The 21113-nt window shown below is 37.0% G+C and overlaps 1 protein-coding gene across 3 annotated transcripts; it reads right to left on the reverse strand.

Moving 5' to 3' along the window:
• Positions 1 to 653: 653 nt before the first annotated feature.
• On the reverse strand, positions 654 to 20867 carry LOC135681944 (uncharacterized). Of its 3 annotated transcripts, none has more exons than XM_089113005.1 (8): positions 6002 to 6135; positions 5838 to 5921; positions 5078 to 5321; positions 4539 to 4692; positions 3942 to 4162; positions 3281 to 3388; positions 2583 to 2968; positions 654 to 1618 (listed from the first exon to the last, which is right to left on the reverse strand). In XM_089113005.1, the coding sequence occupies exons 1-8, from the start codon at positions 6092 to 6094 to the stop codon at positions 1196 to 1198; spliced, it is 1713 nt and encodes a 570-aa protein (XP_088969131.1). In that variant the 5' UTR covers positions 6095 to 6135; the 3' UTR covers positions 654 to 1195. The 3 variants fall into 3 exon arrangements, with proteins under 3 accessions (XP_088969131.1, XP_088969132.1, XP_088969133.1); XM_089113006.1 differs by lacking the exons at positions 4539 to 4692; positions 5078 to 5321; positions 5838 to 5921; positions 6002 to 6135 and adding exons at positions 8767 to 8920; positions 10545 to 10788; positions 20218 to 20301; positions 20629 to 20867 and having other exon boundaries at positions 660 to 1618; XM_089113007.1 differs by lacking the exons at positions 654 to 1618; positions 2583 to 2968; positions 3281 to 3388; ... (3 more) ...; positions 5838 to 5921; positions 6002 to 6135 and adding exons at positions 6774 to 7375; positions 7650 to 7757; positions 8205 to 8425; ... (2 more) ...; positions 20218 to 20301; positions 20629 to 20853.
• Positions 20868 to 21113: the final 246 nt, after the last annotated feature.

Raw genomic sequence — 21113 nt, forward strand, 5'->3', positions numbered from 1 at the left:
GAAAGGGTATCATATCATAGATTTATTGAGTCTTATCTTTATATATATCATAGATTTTTATTATATACATTTTATGCCAAAAACCGATAGCTCTCCCCATTGTGGAGTAATATTTAGATGCTAGAATTATTAAGAAAATCGTCAAAAAGCTTAAATTTTATTTGAATAGAAGAATCACAGTCTGACGTCATCCAAAAAATGTTTTTAGCCTTTTAGAACCTCCACTAAATAAGATGAAAGTTGACTGAGACATTGAGAGTGAAAGAGCTTAATTTTTAGACAGATACCTGTTATTCTTGTATGTTTTATAGAGTTTAGAGCAGATTCAAAGGTTGACACTGAAGTCTACGCAAACTAGAACCAATGTTAAGTTTACTGACAGTAGTGTTTTGCATAAGCTCAAGAATATATCTGACGTGTTTCGCTTAGCTATGTTAGTTGATAAAATATTTCATACATTGATACAAGAGAATTAAAGAACAAAGATTTGTCGACACGTGCAAATTTCAATGTAATTTCCTAAAAATGAGTATTTTGAAAACAGAATTAAGAATCTAATTTAAAAAATTAAAAGGAAGAAACTGCACTGGTCGACATTTTGTGGACGTGTCCTTCAGAATTCCAATGTTTAACAGTTCAAATCCATTAGACTTTGGCAATAAAAACTAGAAATTCTTTACAAAGCGACCTACATATCTTTGAACCATTTCTATCTTTTGTTTTGATTCTTTGTGCTGGGCGACCAAACATCGCAAGAATTCCCTCAGATATGACTCAAGCAGTGCAAAAAAACTTTTATAACAGACCAAACGTTAAATTTGTTCAATATAATTTTATAAATAATACACATGATCAATGCATTGGCCAATTTCCTGTATTTTACTTCGCTGTAACAATGAAGGCAGATAAATTATGCTTCGAATCTCAAGATTATGACGAATTCAAAATCTCTAGAAGAGTTTCAAAATAAAAACTCAAAGAGACAGAGCACCAATTGTGATACTTGAGATGCTACTTAGAAAATTGCATTAAGTTCGAAAGTTTTATAAAAAATATTAAAAAGCTAAAAGTTTTATCATTTATATTAGCACCGGCGATGTTTTATTCTTACCACATAAAATGGGTATAAATGGGTATATCAGCACTTTAAACCTGAATGAAATTATTTAGATACAATATGTCAATGTTCGATTATTCAGCATTTTACATTTGTCGGCCAGTCACATTCTTCTTGCGCCGGATTAAACAAAAGCCCTTCAGAGCAACTCTTTCGTACAGTGATCCCCCTGGTACATTTGTAAAAGTCTCTGCAGTTTCCTGCCATTTTATAAAACCCATCCACTTTACCAAGACAAAAGTCGTTGTCAACTGCAGTACTGTTTGGCTTCTCGGATTCATTGCAATTGACATAGCTGGCCTTGCGACACTTGGTCAGGTATTTGTCGAAAAGGTATCCGTCCGGGCATCTGTATGTCTTTGCATTGGACCCTGTACACAAAATGAACTTGCTGCAATCCCTAGGATGATAGTGTCTCTGTGTATCTTTGAAGATCTCTGGGCAGCGACCTGTGGATCTCAATGTTTCCTCTTTCTCTTCTACATTCTCAATTGCAATTAGCTGTGATTAAAAGCCAAATTCATCAGTTGAATGTAGATTTTCAAGACCTGCCGAATTCATTTTTTAAGAAACCTAATGTTGAAAGTCAAAAAATCTGAAACAAACCCCACTCTCGTTGTTATGGTTTCCCTTTAGCTAAGGAAAAGGAAAGAGGTAAGAGCAGGCACCGCGGAGCGTTGAGAAAGTGGGGGGTCTAACAAAAGTGGGGGGACTAAAACCGTTTAAAAAGGGGCTTTACTAGTAGTTAATTACTTATTATTTGGCATTTATTTGCAAAAAGTGGGGGGCTAAAGCCCCCACGCTCCCCCTGCTCCGCGGTGCCTGAAGAGTTAGTTCAGTGCCATTTTTATTCCATTTTTTCTGTTTATCTGCTCAAAGCCTTTAGTCTTGGTCAGTACACATTACAGAAGAAGACGCACCAGAAAAATGCTTCCAAATGATGGTTAGGCTGCAATCGAAAAGTGCAACTGATCCTTAGTAATAATTATGTGCAAATTGTCCCTCTGTCCTCATTGCTTTCACAAAAGCATTGTTTCATTAATAATCAAAAGGGTTTACTTGTTATAGTTAGGTATTGTTTATAAACCATATTGAAATTTATAAGAAAAACATTTTTGATCGTGTATGTGTTTTTAATTATGGTTTTTAAACACATTAAAGGTACCGAGTTACCTAAGTATAATTTGTCATACAACACACGGGATGTCATAAAATCCTTGGCTCAAAAAGCCAGTGACCGAAAACATGGTTTACTTTATATTTTGATTAGAAGAGCATTAAAACTGGACAAAACATCTATAGAATCAACTTTGCAAACTAACCTGTTCTTGAATACTTCTTTACAGCTACACATGCTGTTACAATTGGATTGTTGATTAATTGTAAATTTTTTTCTAATATATACACTTGACACTGACAATCGTAATATTTGATTCCTTAAAATATAATAGAGTTTTATTCTTACCCCTTCACTGTTTGCTGGGGTTGACGCGAGCGTAGAATTTTCCGTAGACCTTTGCTCATTTTTCTGATTACACCCAGCTTTAGATGGATAATCACAGTTTTTTATCTTGTCGTTCCAATGCAGATCATTCGGACACCTCTTTCTGTATGTCTTTGAATTTGCACATTGTATGAAATACTGGCAGTCAGTTGGGTCACTGTAAAACCCTGATGACCTTGTTTTGCAGAAGTCTTCGATGTTTTGCGACCCTTCAGATGTGCCAGGCTTTGTTCCACCGTCTTGCCCCCCTGTCTCTGCTGTCCCGCCAGTCTCCTTGCTTGAGCTTGTAGTCGTTACAGGCTTCGATGTTGTCTTGACTTCTTCTGGTGGTGCTTTTGTTGAAGGACCTAAAACCAGAAAGGCGGTTCGGAGCTTCAGAATAATAGAAAAACCAAAATAACGATAAAGCCATTGCAAACAATTTTTTAGACACCGAGAGCGTTCCTTTTCGATTTCAAGTAATAGCTTTTTTGTTACGGCTATCGTAAAGCCAGAGAATTTGAACATTTGTGTTCGAAGGGACACTTAATGTAATTTACTTTAAAACGACTAAAAAAGTCTGTAGAAATATGGAAAGTACAGGAAACATGGAAATGGAATATTTCCTTACACTTCTGAGATAACTGAGAAAGAAATTTCAATTGTTCAGAACATGTTACCTTTATCAGATTCTGATTGCCCTTGGTTTGTTACGTCATCACGGCTCCCATCTCTCACCAGTCCCCCTTGACCATGGCAAGGAAGCTTTGGTGCACCACCTTCGTTCACTTTGAAAGCAACCATAGCATAAAACTTTAAGATGAGCAAGCATTAACTGTCAAGGAAGGCTGCATGAGACAGTTTGAAGATAAAGACATTTTCTTCTATGATTTTATGATAGTGTTAAGTTTTTATCACTTACATGCTTTAGATGTGGATAGAATTTTGTCATCACCAGATAACCTTAGGACAAAAGCTAATGGTTATAGTTATAATACATTTCACTTTTAAAGCAATTCCATCGGCAGGATGCAGACAGAAATAACTGTTCTGCGATGTGTTTGTGTCCTTCAGTTCAGATTATGATATGTAACTGAGACTCCTCTCTAGCACCTACAATATTAACTCAGTCCTATGTCCAACCTCTTTAGAGCTACGTTTCTCAGCAGCATAAAAATTTCGTTCTGTTCCGTTGATGATAGGATCAACATCAAAGTGCAGTATTACAGGGCCTCCAATGAAGGGGGGGGGGGGGGGCATGGATTTACAGAAAGTGAGCTACGAAAGGAAATACTCAATGATTTTTAGAAAAACTCTTCAAGCATAATCAAGCCTCTGTACCTTCTTTCAACTTTTTGTACTGAAATCCAGAATTTTGATCTTTGTCGTTTATCAGTTTTTGAATATCACCTCCAACAGTTTCACCCGAAATACTTGTAAGTCGTGTTCTCAACGGAAAATCTATCTTTCCCACACCACTCCATACAAAATGATTGTCAGCTGATCTTTTAGCGCAATGCCATTTTCCTTCTTTGAAGAACTCTACTGCTGCTGTTGGTTGCCTAACATCGAAAAAAAAATTTTAAGTGAAGTGTAAGCACGGTGGATAGAATAAATATGAACATTTGCACTGTACATAAATATGAACATTTGCATTCTGGTTGAGTAGAAAGTTCTTGGTTAGTCTTCGAAAATATTACAGGGCCTCCGACGAAAAGAGCTTTTGGAAATTTTTGGAAAACAGTAGAGCTATTCTAAAAATTACTTGTTATGATTGTCAAATTTTCCCCTACTTTCCAACAAGTGGCGGAACCAATGTATCATATAGGTCCAGCAAGTTACTCAAACTTGAATCCACAGAATAAGCACTCCCATCCCCCCCCCCCCCACCAAAATGAAAGTTTACATTTCTCTACACCTCTGGTCTCTGGAACTTACTTGGCATTAGTGATTTGAAGCTTGAGGTACCACGGATTGCTACCGGTGAAACGATATTGAATGTTTCCCTGTGATCCTGACACATCAGGACAGTCGATAGCTTTAAATTCGATTTCCCATTTACCGTCCCCTGGAATGTAGAAGTCCAGATCTCCTGCAACAAAATTGGAACAAGTCAATCACGTCTTCAATTTAATAAATTCGGAATGCTGAGCAGCTAGTTATAGAGTAAAACTACAGAAAATGATGGCAATTATCCATAGCTAAATTAACTGCTAAAATACAGGGGCGTTGGTTACCTTCTGGCCTCTCTAGATGCCACACCCTTGACTACACGCTAATTTAACTGACGTTGCATGAAAATACTCTCGTCAGAATAAGCAGGCAAAAAGATTCAGTGTTAGAAATCCAAGCTTAGTTTTTTGCTTCCAACAACAAATGCGAAATGAGCCAAAACAGCTCGACACTGAGAAAAGACAGCAAAAGAGCTGTTGATGGTTGGGAAAAACCTGCAATACCAGAACTCAAGCTTTACCGACCTTCACCGCATGCTCCACACAAGTCATTCACCACTGCGTAGTAGGTGCCCTCCAAAGGTGTGTTTCCCTTGGCAACAGGCTTCCCAGAGGCTTCGATTTTCAGACACATTCCACAACCAAGGGACTTCTTGAAAGTAGGTGCCCCAGCTGCCACTTTTAGCCAACCCTTCTGTTTGTAGACAGGGGGCAGTGGGTCGAGTGAACACGCACCGGTGCCAACAGGGTATTCTCCGTAGTAACTCGCCTAAAATACAAGTTCTCTGTACGACCTAAGTAAATGCAAATTATTCGTTGAAAGGATAGCTGATGGACAGAGGTAATAGTTTTCAATCTAAACTTATTTCCATCAAGAGCAAAGTTTGCAACACCCCCATCAAGTTGTTACAATCCTCAGGTTCGGGACCTTTGCCTGCCACTCGCGGAAAAGAGAAGACAGTTTTGTGGCATTTGTCTGCAGTGATGGGCAACCAATGAGGTGTATTCTATACACCTCATTGTGGGCAACTCATGTTTGCAGATGACTTTGTACGCAGAATCAACTGCAATCGAGACCGAGGTTATTGTCGAACTGACAGCCTAAACGAGGTTTGATCGTTTGTAATTCTGTTTATAGGTTGACGCGTTCACAGTCTCTGCCTTTTTTCAAAACAATTCGTTGGCGATAAGAACTATCGCATATAAATTGAGAAAGACATCAATTCAATGCGTATTTAAAAAAATTAGTGAATTGCGTTTCAGAGAAATGACGAATGTGACATACCCATCCTTTCGAGGTCTTTTTAAATCGAGAAAAGGTATCCTTTATGTGCTCTTCAGAAGTCGCGCGCTTTGTCATGTTTGGAGGCTAGGACAGAAACACAACAAAGTATAAGGCCAAATGAATAGTAGTGAAACAAAGGCGAAATAATGACGAGTTCTTCTTACCGGTTTAGCAAGAGCAATAGCTAGAGAAACTAGGATTAATGCCACAATGCTCATTTTGTTTTTAATTTTTGCCACGATCAAATCAGTATCCATGTTGAACAAGAACCTCAGTAAACCATTGGTTGGTAAGCAAGTGTAGAATCGAAAAGTAAACACCCGTTGTTTGTTAATACGTTTACCTTTTCTGTTAGGTAATACTGCCTTGCAATTGCTAATACAGCTCACGAGATGAGGAGGATTTTACAGGCAACAATCGGGGAGGGGGGGAGATGGATTTTACAGGCAACAATGGGGGAGGAGGGAGATGGATTTTACAGGCAACAATCGGGGGAGGGGGACGGATTTTACAGGCAACTATCGGGGGAGGGGGGAGACGGATTTTACAGGCAACAATTGGAAACGCCTATTTCACAATTACGATCAAAAATTAAGTTAATAAGAATAAATAAAATAAGTCATAGGTGTTGTTGGTTACTAATGAATGCACAAATGTCCTATTTCTGAATCAAAGGAAAATCGACCGAATAATGAAATTATTCATATATTTGTTGTATCCGAGTCAGGTTATTTCAGTGAAATAAAATTAGAAGTTTCATTGTAAAATGAGTTTATGCGAAAACGATTACTTTAAGTGCAAACATTTCCAGCGGATAAAATTTCGAACACATCATTGGACATATTATCAGAAATATTTTTTGTTTCTTAGATAAACAGCTTGTCAAATTTCTTCAAAAGACGCCATGATAAATATGTCTCTTTTTTTGAAACACGGATACAAGACCAGTTTTGAAACTACTTCTTCGTCACTTGTTAACTACTTCGTCACTGAAAGAAACCACTTGGTAACATAAATATTGTTCCAAATGCTGGCGGAGACATTATTTAACATGGTTTCGAAAATAATGCTCTCAAAGTAACGGAAAAATGGAAGGATTGTCGATGATAAATAAGGCAGGTTATATTTCAACTAAAATATTGATCAATTTATGACCAATTAAACAATTTAAGAATTAACTGTTAATTTATGCCAAATTGAAAACTAATCTGACGCTGTCCTATTCACTTTGCAGCCTGCATTAGCTGGGTATTCACAGTTTTTTATCTTGTCGTTCCAATGCAGATCATTCGGACACTTCTTTCTGTATGTCTTTGAATTTGCACATTGTATGAAATACTGGCAGTCAGTTGGGTCACTGTAAAACCCTGATGATCTTGTTTTGCAGAAGTCTTCAATATTTTGTGACCCTTCTGATGTGCCAGGCTTTGTTCCGCCATCTGGTTCTCCTTTCCCACCAGTCTCCTTGCCTGGCGTGGTACTCGTTTCTGGTACAGGTGTTATTTCAAACTCAGTTGTGGGTGCTTCAGTTGAAGGGCCTAAAAATATTTGAATGTCAGTTGCTAAGCGTAATTTTTGAAATGCAATTAGGCTGTTTGAAAGGTTTCATTACAAGAATGCAGCTAAACAACATTGGGAAAGTTCATCTGATATTTGAAAAAACGTTTGAAAAGTATTTACATTACTAACTGATATAAGAATTGTCTGTTTTTCATGAAGTTATTTAGCAGTGTCATTTCTCGCAATATTAACTCGCAATATTAGAATGTTCAAAAGAAGTTTTGATGCATTTCAAAAGACACCAGCATTCACCTTTGTCAGTCTCATCCTGTCTTTGGCTTGTTACGTCACCAATATCTCCTTTCCTTACCAGACCTCCCTGACCGTGACAAGGAAGATTCGGCGAGCTACCGCTATTCACTATGAAAAAACATGACATGGTAAGACGAAGTAAAATGAGAGAAATGCAAAATATATTTTGTATACTGAACATTAACTGTGCGAATTCTACAGGATTAGTCGAAATTTGTTTAAGATCTGTATAAATTTTTAAGAAGTCAGAATAACGCCAATTACCTTTTTTAAGCAGTAAAAATATTTTGGCACAATATGTGATGTAAAGTTATCAGATTTAATCAGATTAAAATGTTTGGGCAAAACAGGGACATAAAGAGCAACAAAAGCCGTAATTTTAAGAAATAGCATAAATTTCTATCCAGTTATAAGAATCGTGAACTGTCATACGAAATAATTTTTCAGGAGATAAATAACTTCATTTTCGAAAATCCATTTATTTTCCATAAATCAGGATCAAGTACACCAGCAACTGGTATGACATTAAATTTAATATAATAGACACATCTGTACCTTTTTTTAATTTTTTGTACTGAAATCCAGAATTTTGGTCCTTGTCGTTTATCAGTTTTTGAATATCACCCCCAACAGTTTCACCTGAAACACTTGTAAGTCGTGTTCTCAACGGAAAATCTATCTCTCCCACACCACTCCATACAAAATGATTGTCAGCTGTTCTTTTAGCGCAATGCCATTTTCCTTCTTTGAAGAACTCTACTGCTGCTGTTGGTTGCCTAACATCAAAAAAATTTTTTAAGTAAAGTGTAAATACGGTGAATAGAATAAATATGAACATGTATTGCACTGTATTCTGGTTGAGTAGAAAGTTCGAAAATATTTCAGAGCCTCCGACGAAGAGAGCTTTTGGAAATTTTTGGAAAACAATAGAGCTTTTCTAAAAATTACTTGTTATGATTGTCAAATTTTCCCCTACTTTCCAACAAGTGGCGGAGCCAATGTATCATATAGTTCCAGCAAGTTACTCAAACTTGAATCCACAGAATAAGCACCCCCATCCCCCCCCCACCAAAATGAAAGTTTACATTTCTCTACACCTCTTGTCTCTGGAACTTACTTGGCATTGGTGATTTGAAGCTTGAGGTACCACGGATTGCTACCCGTGAAACGATACTGAATGTTTCCCTGTGACCCTGACACATCAGGACAGTCGATAGCTTTAAATTCGATTTCCCATTTACCGTCCCCTGGAATGTAGAAGTCCAGATCTCCTGCAACAAAGCACCATTAGATTTACTTCGAATGTGACATATCACCAGCTACTCTACTTTCTACGTGAAGGTTAAGTTTATAAATACGAAGCTTCCAAAAAATTCACTAAACCAGACGTGCAATGATTGACCCTTTTGCTTCGAGATTGGAGGTCATTTATGTGTCGTGGCGTAACACAGTTCAGGATATCGTAGATAACAGGATATCTTAGGATAAATAGGATCCTCTGAACGAAATAGGCCTCCGATAAAAAGGCCCTCGATTAAAATGGGCCCCCAACTTATTTTTATAATCATGTGACTTTCTGAAATTCATCTCTTTTTCAAAATCGTCTCAAGAAACCCCCCCCCCCCCCTCGCCTCAAGAAACAAGACAAATATGTATTTTATGTTACTTCTTGCTGTTGGTTTTGACATGCTCTACACCCTTGACTGAGACATTCTTGCGTCTGTGCGTAGGAGCCCCATCTCACTCTTTCCTTAAAGCCGCAGTGACCTTTATCTGACACCTTGACCTTTCCACTTTAAATCTTTGCATAAACGATTTAAACATGAATTCTCTCTCCAATGCAGGAGTTTTCAAAAGCTATCTTGATTTTCTTATCTTTATGCTCCAACAATTTATTTTTCGTTTTCTTTACGCAATGACTTTCATAAATGTTTTACATTTAAGATCATTCGAATTTCTCTGAATTTCAATTTCAGAATGGCTACAATCAGGGCCGCCGAGAGGCAGCCTGGGCCCTGGGGCAAAGTCCTGGCTGGGGCCCTAGAGTCGGATACAAATTTATTTTCGAGACGACGCCCTTTTTGAAATGGGAAACGCCCATTATTTCCAAACGTTTGCGCACGTTATAGAATATGGTTAAAATATCAAAAAATGTAATAAAAAGGATTAATTCTAAAGGTAAGCGATTTAAATACTTCCCTTCAATTCTGACTGTTTTTTCTGGTGAGCCACGCAATATTAAAATTTAAAATGAAAGGAAACTTTTATTCTACGCACTTTTATTTAAAAAATCCCATGGAACTACGCTTTTCAGTTCTTTCGTCTTTCAAAAGTTAATTTTTCTTGCTTTTCAGTTGCAAACTGATCAATGATATTGTCGTAATCAATTTGTCTTGCTAGTTCGTGCTCGATCGAAAGAGTCATGAGGCTTGATAGTCGGGTTACCTAATATGGGTTATATGGGTTACCTAGTTTTTTATCAGGGCTCCCTTCCAATAAGTACGATTTTGCAAAACTCAGGGAAACTCAGCTTAAAAGACGAATCCGTAAAATATGTGATCTAAGGTTTATTCAACTTTTTTCGGGGCCCCAGACTCAATAAATAAAGCTGATAGGCTTTAAATTCAAACAAGACTCAGTGTACGGACCCAATGAAATTACTGCCATCATTTTTGACATTAACAAATATATCTTTGAATGCATTTTCAGTTTCTTAAAAAAAGACATTTTAAAAAAATTTTCAGAATAATTTTGGGGCCCCTTTCAGGCCGAGGCCCTGGGGCAAACTGCCCCCCTGCCCCCCTCTCTGCGTCACTGGCTACAATTGGATGCCAAGGATTAAAACGATACACCCCATTTGGCTGTTCATTACGATGGAGTCCTGCAATTGCTCACCTTTGCCACACGCACCACACAAATCGTTTACGACAGCAAGGTATGTGCCCACTAGTGGCGTGTTTCCCTTGGCAACAGGCTTCCCAGAGGCCTCGATTTTCAGACACATTCCACAACCAAGGGACTTCTTGAAAGTAGGTGCCCCAGCTGCCACTTTAATCCAACCCTTCTGTTTGTAGACAGGGGGCAGTGGATCGAGTGAACAGGCACCGGTGCCAACAGGGTATTCTCCGTAGTAGCTTGCCTGAAAATTTGTGTAAGGATTATATTTTAAGACATGTTAAATTGAGAAATAGTTAATTGTAACGAGCTGTATTGAATAGATATCATTAAATGAATAAGCGACAGTTTCCGTGAAGAGGAAAGAGAAATTTTAACCGCATCGTTGGAAATCGAAGATTCACTGTAACCTTTAAAAAGGAGCATTTTGGCAACCGCATTGCCATCCTCTTTTTGCAAATGCCTTATTCAAACATGTAGTTTATCAAATTTAGTGTTTCAATTGATATCAACTATATTTTTTGCATGTTCAGCGCATGTACCCCGTTAATCAATAATGAAAGAATTTCCACCCCTCCACACATTAAACCCCAACTAATTGGACAGTGAAATTTTCCCAGCCCTCCCTTGCTAATTTTAACAATTCTCCGATAATTCGGTATCAAAGTGCTGCCTGGTGGCACTGTGGCAAGGATTGCTGCAGCCATGACTGATCTATAAAAGAGACTGGATAGAGCCAGGGTTGCCAGGCGCATGCTTAAGTTTTAAGCCAAATCGTTGTCAGAAAAAGCCAAAATAAGCCAAATTTGTTCTGCTCCGAAAAAGCCAATAAAAAGACAAAAAAGCCAATTAAATATCTAAGAAGCCAAATTCATTTAATTTGGTAGATTGCCTCGAGGGCCATATGGTGTAAATTCAATCAAAAAAAATTTACTCAGGGCGCGGACTGCATTGTATTGTTTTAAAAATATTATTGTTACAAAGAAAGTTGATTGAACGACGCTTTTGAAATGATGTCTTGTTGCTATTAGAAATATTCCGATGGAGGGGTGCAGGTTTCCTACCTCTTGAAAGCCGTTACCCCAAGTTATGGAAATAGGAAATTTGAGAATATTGTTTTTGAGAATTGTAATGTATTAGGCATAAACCATTTTATATTAGCCTCGGATTGGAGTTGATAGATGAGATTAGATCAGGGTCGGAGTGAAAACATGGCGTCTTGTCTCGTGTGCTCTCTAGGTCTAGCGTTAGGTCGCAGCGGATCTTAGGCATCGCGCGCGCATACACAACATATTATGGCGACGAGTTATCTAAAGAACCCAAAGAAGGATTAGAAAGTAATAATTTCGACAAGAGAATACGAAATATGGAAGAAAACGATAATCAAATAGGCCAGGCGCAGCAACCTCAACCAGTATCGATTCAATTACCTCCAGTTAAGGAATTTGATCCAAAAGGAGATCCTTCCACGGTAAGTCAAAGATGGCAAAAATGGAAGAAATCGTTCGTTTATTTTCTGAATGCAACAGGTATTCAAAATGATAGCCAAAAGAGGGCAGCACTTTTGCATCTTGTAGGAGATGAAGTGCAAGACATATTTGAAACATTAGGTGAGGTAGGCACAACATATGACCAGGCAGTAAATAAGTTAGATAGTCATTTTGATATCAAGAAGAATATTCCATTTGAAAGATGTGTATTTCATGAAACAGGTCAAGAAACAGGAGAGAACATAGATTCATATGTCACTAGGTTGAAAAAGTTAATCATTCATTGTGAATATGGTGATGCAACACAAGATGAGATAAGAGATCAAGTAATAGCAAAATGCAAATCAAGTAAGCTTAGAAAAAGATTGCTACAAGAGCCAGATCTCACATTAGATAAAGTTCTAAGAATAGGAAAGCTCATGGAACAATCAGACCTTCAGACAAAGAAGATAGAACAACAAAATGGTGCAGGCTCATCAGCTGACACAATGAAAGAATCTTTCTCAGACCTGAATAAAATAAGGCCAAATAAATACCAGCACAAAGGTAGGCAAGCAAACAGAAATCAAAAATACACTCAACAAAGGGAACAATGTGGAAGATGTGGAATGAAGAATCACAACAGTAAAGACTGTAGAGTGACAAAAGGAAGAAAGTGCATGAAATGTGGAATTATGGGACACTTTGCAAAATGCTGCAAGACCAAAAATCCAAAGAAACCAGAAAATCATCAAGTGAGAGCAAGTAAAGTCACAACAGAAAGTTCAAGTGATGATGAAACATCAGTATTCAAAATTGGAAGCAAGGAAAGACCAGTATATCCAGTCTATATAGATGGCACACCAATAAATATGCTCATTGACAGTGGATCAACATTGAACATCATTGATGAGATATCATTTCAGAAATTGCCAAAAAAACCACAACTTGAAAGCAGCAAGACTAAGATATTCACTTATCTAGGCAAAGAACCATTGAAACTAAAAGGAACATTCAGAGCAAAAGCTGAAGCATTTGGGAAAGAAACCCAAGCAAAATTATATGTCACAAAAGGTTCAGGGGGAGCATTGCTAGGACAAAAGACAGCAGAAAAGCTTGATATTTTAAGAGTAGGCCCAGTTCTAGGTTCTAAAGCAGATCCAACAAATTCACTTCACAAATCAGTAAATGAAATCAGTCAAGAAAAGCCAACTGAACACAAAATAGATCCTAAGATTCAGAAAGTTCTGGACAACAACAGAGAAGTATTTGAAGGCATGGGTAAATTCAAAGACTACAAGTTAAAACTACATATTGATGAAAATGTCATTCCTGTTCAGCAGCCAATCAGAAGATTACCATATCATACAAGAAAGAAAGTTTCTGCAGAACTAGAAAGATTGTTGAAAAATGACTGCATAGAGAAAGTTAAAGGTCCAAGTACCTGGATAAACCCAATAGTAGTAGTACCAAAGCCAAATGGAACCATAAGATTATGTTTAGATATGAGAAGAGCCAATGAAGCCATAGTAAGAGAAAGACACCAGATTCCAAAAGTTGAAGAAATCCTCCCAGAGTTGCATAATGCAAAATACTTTTCAAAGATTGATTTAAAAGAAGGGTACCACCAACTAGAGTTAGCAGAGGAATCAAGGCACATAACAACATTTCTAACACATGAAGGTTGTTTTCAATCAAAACGTCTTGTGTATGGAGTCAGTTCAGCCTTTGAGCAGTTTCAGAAGGTTATTGAGCAAAGCATTGCAGGTTGCCCAGGCACAAGGTCAATATCAGATGACATTCTGATATGGTCATCGAGTAGAGATGAAATGGCAGAGCGTCTTGACACGCTATTCAAAGCATTGCATGCCAGAAACTTAAAGATCAATCCAAAGAAATGTGTATTTGGAACAACAAAGCTCACATTTGCAGGATATTGTCTAACAGACAAAGGAATTCATCCAGATAAATCCAAAGTGGATGCAGTCAACAATGCCAAAGTCCCAACAAATGCAACAGAAGTAAGAAGTTTCCTAGGTCTAGTCAACTTTTGTTCACACTTCATCAAAGACTATGCTACACTTACGGAACCTCTGAGGAAACTCACCAGAAAGGAAACTACATTTGCATGGAACAAGGAACAACAAGCAAGTTTCACAAAGTTAAAGGAAAGCCTTACAAATGCAAGCACAATGGCTTATTACCAGCCTCATGCAGACACAAAAGTTATTGTAGATGCTTCACCAGTAGGACTAGGGGCAATCCTTACTCAAAAACAACAAGATGGACAATTCAAGCCAGTTGCTTATGCATCACATGCATTAAGCCCAACAGAACAAAGATATTCTCAGACAGAAAGAGAAGGCTTAGCCGCATTTTGGTCAACACAGAAGTTTCATTACTATTTGTATGACAGAGAATTTACAATAGTAACTGACCACAAACCACTTGAAAAACTATTATCAGCAAGAGGAAGCCCTACACCAAGATTGCAAAGATGGTTACTAAAAATGCAACCATACAAGTTCACTGTTCAATTTGAACCAGGACACACAAATGCATCTGATGTACTATCTCGTTCACCTTTACCAGCTACAGGAGAAAAGTTAAGTGATGATACAGAACATTTCATCAACTCAATTGTTTATGATGCTATTCCTAAATCAGTCACAATAGAGGAAATTCAAGAAATATCAAGAAATGATGAAATATTGAAAAACATCAAAGAACAGATCAAATCAGAGAAATGGTCAAAAAGTCCACAATACAAACCATATTTTCTGAACCGGAGAGACCTCTGGATCAAAGATGATATGATTTTAAAAGGCACAAAGCTAATAAGTCCCACAGATCTAAGACAAAGAATACTTGCCACAGCACACCAACATCACTTAGGCATTGTGAAAACTAAAGGATTACTTAGAGAAAAAGTATGGTGGCCAGGAATAGATCAAGAAGTGGAAAACTTGATAAAACATTGCCATGCATGTCAAGTAACAGGATCCAATAAAGTCAATTTTGAACCACTTGAGGTAACAAAGATACCCTCAACAAATTGGCACACAGTAGCTTTGGACATTCAAGGACCATATCCAACAAAGGATTACTTAATAGCACTCATAGACTACAGATCAAGATATCCAGTAGTTGCACAAGTCAAAACTATCAACACAAAGACGGTAATCAAAGCATTGGATAAGATATTTTCTATGTTTGGTTACGTGCACAAATTAGTTGCTGACAATGGAAAACAGTTCATTTCAGACGAATTCAAACAGTACCTCAAACAACATGGGATAAAGCTAAGGAATGTGACACCGTATTCACCATGGGTCAACGGTGAAGTTGAAAGATTCAACAGATCACTCAAAAAGGCAAATCAATGTGCACACGCAGAAGGAAAAGATTGGAGAGAAGAGCTGAACAAGTTTCTACTTCTCTACAGAACAACCCCACATGCAACAACAGGACAGTGCCCAGCTACAGTATTTTTTGGACGTGGTATCAAGAATGACATACCAGAATATGCAAAGGATGAATCACAAGACACAGAATTAGATAGGAAAGACAGAGAAAAGAAAGGAAAAATGAAAAATTACACAGACATCAAAAGGAATGCAAAAGACAGTGAAATTCAGGAACAAGACACAGTGCTAGTAAAGAATCTCTGGAAAAATGACAAATTATCTCCAAATTGGTTAAATGAGAAATTCAAAGTCATCAAGATCTACAGGAAAAGTGCTTTACTAGAGAATGAAAGAGGAAAAAAATTTTACAGGAACAAAGCTCATCTCAAGAAATACAATGAGAGTGAATCAAACAGACAAGCAGTACCTCAAAAGGATAACACACACAACACAGATGAAGAGGAAGACATCTTAGCAGAGGAACTCTTAATTGACAATGCGCAAAATGTCGCAAGGCCAACGCGTTCCGAGCGCAGACCGAATAGAGCAATCACTAATGCTAATGACGCCAATAACACTCCACACTTAAATGAAAACAATAATTCTAGTTTGCATGAAAGTGATAATGCTGACATGCATCAAAATAGTGAAAATAGGTTTAAGGAAGGAATTGTTGAGGATCATTGGAATAAACAAAGCAATGAAGACATACAAGAAGATATTGGCAACAGAACACCAGTTTTTGTACCAGATTCTGTTCCAACAGCCATTCAAGAACAAGTACAAGTGAAGAAATTTCCAAAAAGAAGGAGTCGTAAGAAGAAAAACTGAATAAAAAGGACAGACAGGAGGTTGTATATATTTATATTGATTGACTTTGCACAAGTTGATTGAGCAACACATTGGAGTTCTACTAGTTATGTTCATTATAATCAAGAAGCTGGAACTTTGAAGATTATATATTTGTTTTGTTGATGGATGAATATCACATATACTTTTGCTGACACTGAAGAACAATCATCTACGCTGAAGGACTAAAGCTGAAGAACATTGTTTATATTAATTGTTTGTTTGGTTACGTTTACAAAACTCATATAGAAACCCTAGAGGACAATTTCAAGAAAAGGGAGAATGTAATGTATTAGGCATAAACCATTTTATATTAGCCTCGGATTGGAGTTGATAGATGAGATTAGATCAGGGTCGGAGTGAAAACATGGCGTCTTGTCTCGTGTGCTCTCTAGGTCTAGCGTTAGGTCGCAGCGGATCTTAGGCATCGCGCGCGCATACACAACAAGAATATTGAAAATATTGAGAATATTGAAAATATTGAGATTGTTTTCTTGGACATAAAAAAAGCCAAAATTAAGCCAAAATGCCAAACTATTTTTCCAAATCCAAACAGCATTTAAAAAAGCCAAAATTGACATATTTGGCTTAAAAAAAGCCAAGTTGGCAACCCTGGATAGAGCTTCTTACTGTCTTGAAGCCCCAGAGCGAGGTTCCATTTCTCAAAACAAGTGCTTGAATAATATTAATAGGCAAGAGCCGCCATGCTTTGTATATCAGTGTTGAGATAGAAAAGGCGCATAGCAGAAGAAAACGTTGTCTGTAGTAAACGTGAAGGCCTTGTCTACAGTTGGGCTGTCCTGGGGCCTCCTTCCTTGATGGCCACACTCGTGCCACAAAAGAAGCTCGATCCAGTCTTTTTATAGATCAGTGGAAAAGAATTAGCTAACAGAGCTTTTCAGAAAGTGGAGTAAATACCACGTGGATACTTTAATTCTTTGATGAGCACTTTAATTCCAGCTGTTCCTAAATAAGAGCAAACCTTGAAATTTACCAGTTGCTTTTGATTGATCTCTTTGGAGATTGATAGATTTTTTCATCCATTCGCTCAAAGAAGCAAAAAATATTTCATAAGCAATGTCGTTCTTAGATTCCAAAGAACCCATAAGAGCGTGTTTCTAACCAGCAAGTAGCTAGTAGTCCACACATAATAAAATCGAGATATCAAAGTTGCGCTGTTTATGTCGAGGTAGTAATTTAACAAGGTACCTAATAATTGAATTTTAACGAAACGGTCAGAATTAATTTGTTAAAATAGAATAGTTATTGATAATAGGATCAGGTTGAACCAGAGCAAAAGTCTATTGCAAAAGTGGTTTGACAATTCAGTAAAGGCGACCGCGTAGTCAACAACAAAGCGATCGAAATTCAAACCACTTTTGTGAAGCCATTAGGCGTCTTTTTATGGTTAAAATCTAATGAAGCCAAAAATTTAACTATTTGTTGGGCAGTCTCTCAGCTTTTAAACCTTTGTGCGACTTGCTAAAACAACATGATAAGTTCAGAAATGCATTTGGAGGTCACATTTAGGTGTTGAAGAACCAAAATTATCATGAATGGCCTTGTATTTGGTGGAAAATGGCATGTTTTGAGCCATTTTATTATGCCTACTATTTTACAGCTATTGATAGACTTGAGTGAACCTGTTGATCGCTGGAATTTTGATATTTTCCTTTAATGAAAGGACGAAATGTTATTTTACGTAATTTGCAGCATTATTTGTTCCCATTACAAAATCGCAATCGATTGGAAAAGATGGACTTTACGATTTGTGATATATTTTATTGATTGAATTTTGCTGCAATATGTCACATAGCGGCCGCTGCGATTAGGCCCATTGCGGCTCCAAAAATTTCCGACCAAAACACTTTCGCAGATTCTCCAAAAAAAGTGAAGAAAATGGGCAGTTTTAGACACCCAAGCATAAAGTCTGGTCCCTTCGATTCTGCCTAACAAAATCCCTAAAAATTCTCTCGGTATAACGAACCGCTGGTATAACGAACTCTCGATATTACGAATCAAATTTGGGGTCTCTACATCATAATTACCCTCGATATAACAAACTTTTTATAGATTTTTCATCTGTTCTCTTTATCTACTTTTTTCCGGTGTTCCTTTATCACTTTCACTAGGGGAAATCATTTTTGCAATCGGCAAAACATGCTGATAATACATTTCTAGCACTGGTGGATAGACTCAGACCACGAGATGAAAGTTTGATCGCATCAGAAATTACTGCGAATTAGTACACTGACACTAACGAACAGTACCGTTGAGAGGGGGCGGTGTAGCTGGGGTGAATTCCCGGCCCGCGAACAGTTTTGCCCCTGCGCCACTTCTCCTGCATAAGGACCCTTATAGCCCCAAGGCCAGAGCTGACTCTCGACGAGCCTGCTAACGAATACTTTCTTACATATAAGACATTAGCGACGAGCAACGAAAAAATTTTGTTGAGAGACCCAGATGGAGAAGAAAAAAAACAAATAAGAATGAGAAATAATCGAAGACGTCACTCAGCCGCCAACTAACTAGAAGTGAAGTGCTCGGTGAAGTGATGCCAGCTTTGTCAATGTCTGGTTCCCAAATTAGAAGGAGAACAGGATTTTCATTTTTCGATGACTAGCCATTAGTAATATTTTGTACTGCGTTATTATTTAGCATTAGTATTGTACTGCGAAAAGACCTAAAAACGTGTCCTTTCGGTTTAACACACTCCCGATATAACGAACTATTTTCTGGTTCCCTTCAGAGTTCGTTATATCGAAATTCCACTGTACCTTTATAGAACAGGTACCACATTATGCTAGGAAAATAAAGCCCAAAAAATTAACAAAACTGTTAGGAAGCATTTGCCCTATGTTTTTGCTGGCATTTTTTTACCTGGGAAATTAAAAGAAATATAAAAACCTATATGAGAACAAACCAATACACGTATTTTTTTATAAGAAACTAAGTTCCGGTGTTGGAAGGCAATTTATTAAATTTTCTGGCCATTTTGCTATCAAAAGTTTCTTACATGTTTCTTAAATTTCTTAGGTAATGAGTTTTTTAAATGTGCTTCCAAGGAAAAGTAAATAGTTCACTCACATTCGGAGATAAACTAACAGAGTGATCAAGGAATTTTGTTTTCCTAGAATGACTAACTCTGTTGAGATCTGTAAACAGTTAAGCTCATTGAACTTCACCAATGTCGAGTTGAAGTCAAAACAAATTTTTAAATGGAAACTTCTTGAGTGTGCAATTTGCTGAGAATGAATGCAAACTGCATGTCAAGTGTAGTGTTGCAATATACAGTGATGTTCAATGTCAAGACTGTTTCGAGTGTCAACTTGGAAAATTAAAATTGCAAATTACAAAAGTTTCTTAGCTTTTTTCAATTTGGGTAAAGTTGTTTCTTTACTTTCGAAAAATTGAGCCTACCGTTTCTTATGATCTCTTTCTTATAAAAAAAGATGACTGTGTGTAGCTAAATATCCTGGCACACTTCCTTTAATCATTTTTGTTCTAGTTTTGCTAGGTTGGTTTTTTATCTCAATTTTATTGCGTTAAAATATGTTGATGGGTTCATGTTATTATTGTTAATAACATGTTTATTGATCATTATTTTTTTCATTTCCTTCGCGTTCGTTCATTTAATGTTCATTTCCTAAAATAAGATACTTTTACCGTTCCTTCCTAGATTTCTGTTCTATGTTTACCTTTTCTGCTTTAATGTACAAAGCAACATTTCTGGCAAGGAACGCTAACAATTTCTAGCTATTAATTTTTTTGGCGGTACAAAATTTGAAAATTGCTTTGAAAAAAGCTAATGTTTTACTTCATCCTTAAAGCTTTTTGTCAAAGTTTTTTTCGAAAAAGCTTTCAGTATGATGTAAAAATGTTTGCTTTTTCAAAGCCATTTTCAAAGCAGACTCTCCAAGAAAGTTAAAACAGATTCTCTAAGCATACCCATCCTTTTGAGGTACTTTGAAATCTAGAGAAAGTATCTGCAACATGCTGCGTAGTGGTTGCTCGTTTTGATTTATTTGGTGGCTAAAAACAAAATAAAAATGTCTGAATTTAAGATCTTATATCGAGAAAAGCTATAGAATGGATTATGCTACTCTTTGACGAGTTACGAGTTACGAGTTACGAAATTTGATATTTTACATTGCAAGGACAGCATTGATAATTATCCCAAAAATTATAAAAGAAACAAAAAGAATTCAATTGTTGATTTGTTGTCTCGAAGTACGCAAATTTGAGTAAATTAGGAAAAAGCAGCTGAAAACTCTTGGCAAAAGTGTGGAGAAAAATGAGAAATTCTATTTGGAAAGTAACAAGTAATTAATTGAGAAAAATTTAAAAGCTAACTCTTACCAGTTTAGCAAAAACGACAGCTAAAGAAGCCAGAATGAACGTAATCAAAGCCATTTTTTCTTCTCTGTTGGCACAAAGCCATGCAAAGTGCAACACAGAGCAACGAACTCCTGGCTATGTCAACTGAAACACCAGTAACATCTGGTGAATGATTTCCCTTTAATACCTGATGAAAGTAAACCAACAATACCATTACCATGGTCAGATGAATTCCAATGAAATTCAAGCTGCTGTCAAAAGGTGACTAGCAATCTGCAAGTATTAGCGAAAGATTTTTCGTTTTCAATTCAATTATTTATCTCAACAAGTTTGTACAAACAAGTTGCTTGATACATATTTTGAATAGGATATCAGATTAAGGGAATGGTGTCTTGACAAATAATACCTAGTTCAATGGCTCCAATTTAGATTTCAAAACGGGTGGCAAAGGGAAAATTGATGAATCGTAAAAATGTTTTCGCGAGAAACCTGTTTTTATTTCTAAT

Source organism: Rhopilema esculentum, chromosome 16 (assembly GCF_057945365.1).
Source record: "Rhopilema esculentum isolate cy_ngs chromosome 16, ASM5794536v1, whole genome shotgun sequence".
Classification (NCBI taxonomy): domain Eukaryota; kingdom Metazoa; phylum Cnidaria; class Scyphozoa; order Rhizostomeae; family Rhizostomatidae; genus Rhopilema; species Rhopilema esculentum.

Excerpts from the sequence above, each read along its gene's own strand:
- LOC135681944 (XM_089113005.1), bottom strand. The coding sequence starts at position 6,094 with ATGGATACTGATTTGATCGTGGCAAAAATTAAAAACAAAATGAGCATT. Across the intron at positions 5,322-5,837 it reads AAAAGACCTCGAAAGGATGG|GCGAGTTACTACGGAGAATA; the intron begins GTATGTCACATT and ends CTTGTATTTTAG. Across the intron at positions 4,693-5,077 it reads GTGTGGAGCATGCGGTGAAG|GAGATCTGGACTTCTACATT; the intron begins GTCGGTAAAGCT and ends ATTTTGTTGCAG.